The sequence below is a fragment of the Microtus ochrogaster genome, chromosome 5, assembly GCF_000317375.1.
Source record: "Microtus ochrogaster isolate Prairie Vole_2 chromosome 5, MicOch1.0, whole genome shotgun sequence".
Lineage (NCBI taxonomy): Eukaryota > Metazoa > Chordata > Mammalia > Rodentia > Cricetidae > Microtus > Microtus ochrogaster.
In genome coordinates, this window is record NC_022012.1 from 46,253,221 (window position 1) to 46,257,815 (window position 4,595).

The 4,595-nt window shown below is 40.9% G+C and overlaps 1 protein-coding gene across 1 annotated transcript in view; it reads right to left on the reverse strand.

Annotated features, from left to right (window-relative positions):
* Fdx1 (ferredoxin 1) overlaps nucleotides 1-4,595 on the reverse strand; it is a 22,057-nt gene that overhangs the window by 14,862 nt on the left and 2,600 nt on the right. Inside the window, exon 2 of the mRNA XM_005347343.3 lies at nucleotides 908-1,032. Within this exon, the coding sequence (XP_005347400.1) occupies nucleotides 908-1,032 (125 nt within the window). The remainder of the gene's footprint in view (nucleotides 1-907; nucleotides 1,033-4,595) is intronic.

Sequence of the window (4,595 nt, forward strand, 5' to 3'; positions counted from 1 at the left end):
ACACATGTGACATGGCATAAGCAAGCCTGCACATAAATATATGCACACATGTGACATGGCATAAGCAAGCCTGCACATAAATATATGCACACATGCATGTGCACACACACGTACAAACACACACACACACTAGTAGTAAATAAACATTGCTGGCTAGACTTCCTGAGCCCCAAAATCTGATTTCTTGGGTAATAAAGATGACAATGAGCCAAGAACCCACAGAAAAGAACAATTTAGACACAGCCAGAGCCTCCCTGAGGTACAATATGGAGGTGTGGAAACACCAGGTGTATACATGTGGCTAGACAATATGGTCAGAAGAAATGAAAACTTTCGACATAATGTTTCTCCTGAGAAGGTAAGATGACATTTAGAATTAAATCAAAGCTATTCCAAACTGCTCTGTGCTATGGTATTCACTACCTCTGTCCTGTACCTTCTACCTCTCATCTCTCTGGCTTGCAGCGCAGGTGAACAGTGGGCACGAGGCCACAATAGATTTCTGAGTCACATGGCTATTTGAATTATTGTCTAAAAGTAAACAAGTGTCCTTTATTATCCATCTTGGGTTTTTAAATGTTTATGTGAGCATGTTTCTGCCTGAGTGTGTGCCATATGTGTGCAGCTGTCGGAGAAGACAGAAAATAGTGTGGGATCCCCTGTATCCAGAATTACAGGCAATCATGAGCCAACGGATCTGGGTGCTGGGAGCAGAATTCAGATCCTCTGGAAGAGCAGTATGTGGTTTTAACCACTGAACCATCTCTCCAGCCCCTACTCTAATAATCTTTATAAACAAAATAAAATAACATGTCCTAAATTATAATAGTTAATTAGAATGTTACAATTTAAAAGTTAAACTAACAAAAAACCTGTAATTTACTCAGAAACTTCCAAGGTAACTTACCAAAACCATCAATGTCTAGATTATTTTCAACCACAACATCTAGCAGAGAGTCACCGACTTTCCCCGTGGCTGTTAGTGTTTCACCATCACGGTTCTTGAAGTGGACTGTTATCTTATCTTCTGAGCTGAGAAAGGAAGCAGTATTTCAATATTTTTAGTAATTTCAAAATATAATTTAAAGGCCAAGGAGATAATTTATCACATAGAGGCTCTTGCCATGAAAGCCTGACCACCTGAGATCATTCCAAAATGTGGTTATTTGACCTCTACAAAAGTGCCATGGGTGCCCGCAAACACATCATCAACATAACTCACACAAGAGTAACAAATAAAAAAATTTAAATCATAACTTAACTGCAAGGTCAAATGAATAAGCACACATGTAGGAAGAAGACAGTACAGACTGAGGACTCATCCTCTACCCAACCTACAGAGGGCAGGATTGATCTCTTAAAGAAAATGAAAACTATGTCCTGCCCCAGCAGCCCCATGGGTTGTGAACTTTTGTCTCCCCCCCCCGCATCACAGATCTGTACAAACACTCAGCAATCATAACCAGGCAGCAAGTCTACTGGGTTTTGTGGTGGAGGCAACAGTGATTCTGGTTTGATTTCCACGCCAGGGATTGAATCCAGACCCTTACACATGCTAAGCACATACCTGACCACTGAGCTACACCCTCAGTTCATAAAACCTATTTTGCTTTCACAATCTCTTAGAAGAACAGTATCTCTGTGACCATGGCCCTGAGAGACAAGTTCAGGGTTGTTTGTGGTCAGCTTCATAAGAAACAAACCATTCTGCTAGCCACTGTGTCACTACAGTGCAGGTGTCTGGTCGTGAGACTCTGACCCCAGGGGCAGATGTTTCACACTTTTGTGAGTCTTTGAACATTTCATTTTCGTCCACACGGTGCATTCAACACTAACAGACTCCTGGGGAGCCATACATCACTGCATGTGTGTTTACTGTGTAAACCTAAATTGTTCTCCTTTCTACCAAACATCATTAAAATGTGGGGAAAAATCATCATACTCGCACCTGGAGATGTCTCTTCCATTCCCAACACTTAATTATTTTTAATTTTTAACCACAAATAAAATTCACAAGTAAGTCAGATGAACCACCTCCCAGTGGATAATGTTGATATGGCAGTGGATAAAAGGATCCTGCTGATTAAAATGGTCCAACCTTAAAATATCAGTGAAAATTTTCATCAGCTTGTACAATGAATATATACTAATATTTCTTAAATGAAAAAAAGATAAAAATTTGTGCGTGTGCCTTAAAAAAAAAGTCTACGCTCCCAAACTTCTTTTAATTGGGGGTGAGAGAGGCCTTTAAAAACAAGTACTTTTACTCGCCTGGCACTCCTAGCATGTGTCAGGCTCAGCACTGTCAAAAGACAGGAAAAAAAATTGTTTGTTTTGCATGGCTTCAGAGACAGAGTCAGGGCAATGCTCTTTGTACCTGAGTCCCAACCTGGGCTCTGTAAAACAAGGATCCTTGCACTGAAGAACTGTAATGCTAAACTATTTAAAAGCTATGTTCTTCTCAAGGTAAAACAGCAGAGAATGACAACAGCCCTCACAGCTAGAAGATTCTCTAAAACACAAATTTAAAAAGGACATAGGAGGCAATGACTCGAGCCAGTGGAACTCTGTAGTAAAATGGAAAGTTTAGGAATTCATTTATATATTATTAGGGTGTGTGTGTGCACACCACAACACCATACACATATGCACACACAGGCGCGCGCACACACACACACGGCAAAGGGATGTTGACATTTTCAGCATGGGCAACTGGGTTTAAATTGGGGTTACTAGGATTAAGAGAAGGAGCTTTGTGAAACTGAAAATGAGCTCACATTTAGAACTTGTTTGGCTTCTGATACTTGAAGAACCAGATGGGACAGTCGGCAAGCCATATGGCAATATGAATCGGAGAGAATGACACAGACAAATGCCTGGAAGCTAAGCTATAGTAAATGGGGATGTTTATGGAATTACTCCACTCTGGGGGCTTTAGGATTGTTGTTCTAGAACACACAGCTAAACTTACAACAAAGGAATTTCAAATCACTTTAACATCAGTCTTTTGTCAAGGCATTTATCTTACAGTTTTGACAATGTACAAAATGCCTAAGCCATGGTAGAACTCAAACACGGATCAGTAACTTTTATTTAAAGCCCCCAAACTTCTTTCTACTGCTAGGAACCTGGACTGCTACTATGTGCTAAAACAGTGGTTCCCAACCTGTGGGTCTCAACCCCTGTGGGGGTCAAGTGACTCTTTCACAGGGGTCACCTATCAGATATCCTGCATATCAGATATTTCATTACGATCCATAACAGTAGCAAACTTAGTTTTGAAGTAACAACAAAGTACTTTTACAGTTGGGAGCCACCACAACGTGAGGAACTGTATTAAAGCCTTGCAGTGTTAGCAAGGTTGAGAACCACTGAACTAACATCCCTTGTTAACAAATTTTAAGTAATTGATTTGCTAACAACAAAGAAGGAAGCAGAAATGAGAGGGAAAAGGTAATTCAAGTGAAAGAGCAGAGAAGCAAAAGCCATGGCTTCTGGTCTTACTCCTAAAGCAGTGACCATGGAAATCACTCCTATATACAAGTAAACTAGAGCAGTGACTCCACCCATTAAAGCATTAAAGTACTTTTTTTTTCTACAGACCCTTACTTATCTTGGGCTAACTTCCTATACTCCGTGTAGCAAAGAACAGCCTTGAACTTCTGATCCTCCTGCTCCACCTCCTGAGTGCTGGGATAATATATATATATATTATATATATATATATATATAAAGTGTGTCACCCCGCACACTTTATGTGTGGTGCTAGGGGTCAAATGGCTTCACTTACTACACAAGCACTCTACTAACTGAGCTACATCCTTAGTCCAGTATTAACCTGTTTTTAATTTAATGATTAAATGGTTAAAATAGAGGAAGTTTATGGAAATACTTTATACACATGTACTTGCCCACACTTCTGTCTGTTCACACTCAGTAACTGATTGGTCAATGACACACTAGGTAAGATTTCAAGTAGCAGAATAAATGTAATTCTTCTAAACCTTCTTCCCCAATTAAACAGCCCCTTGCTTTGCTCAACCCCAGCAGGCACACTAACAAACAAGGCTGTGGTCCTGTAGGTCTCCCAGGCTAATGGAGTAGAGCAGTGGTTCTCATTCTTCCTAACCTGCGACCCTTTAATCCAGCTCCTTGTGTTGTGGTGACCTCCATCCATAAAATTATTTCATTGCTACTTCATAACTGTTATACTGTACTGTTATTGAATTGTAACGTAAGTATCTGTGTTTTCTGATGGTCTTGGGTGACCCCCGTGAAAGGGTCACTAGAACCCCACAATGAGTCGATACCCCCAGGTTGAGAACCACTGGAGGAACGTATAGCTGTTCTTACCCTTTCACTACATCGCCTGGGGCACTAGCAGATGGAAAGGCTAGTTATGGCTCTGCCCTCCTGATGGAGGAAGGTCATTGGTTGATTAAATAAAGAAGCTGCTTGCCCTGATAGGTTAGAACGTAGGTGGGAGGAGTGTCATTGGTTGATTAAATAAAGAAGCTGCTTGCCCTGATAGGTTAGAACGTAAGTGGGAGGAGCAGAATGCTGGGCGGAAGAGGAAGTGAGGTCAGAGACTCTCC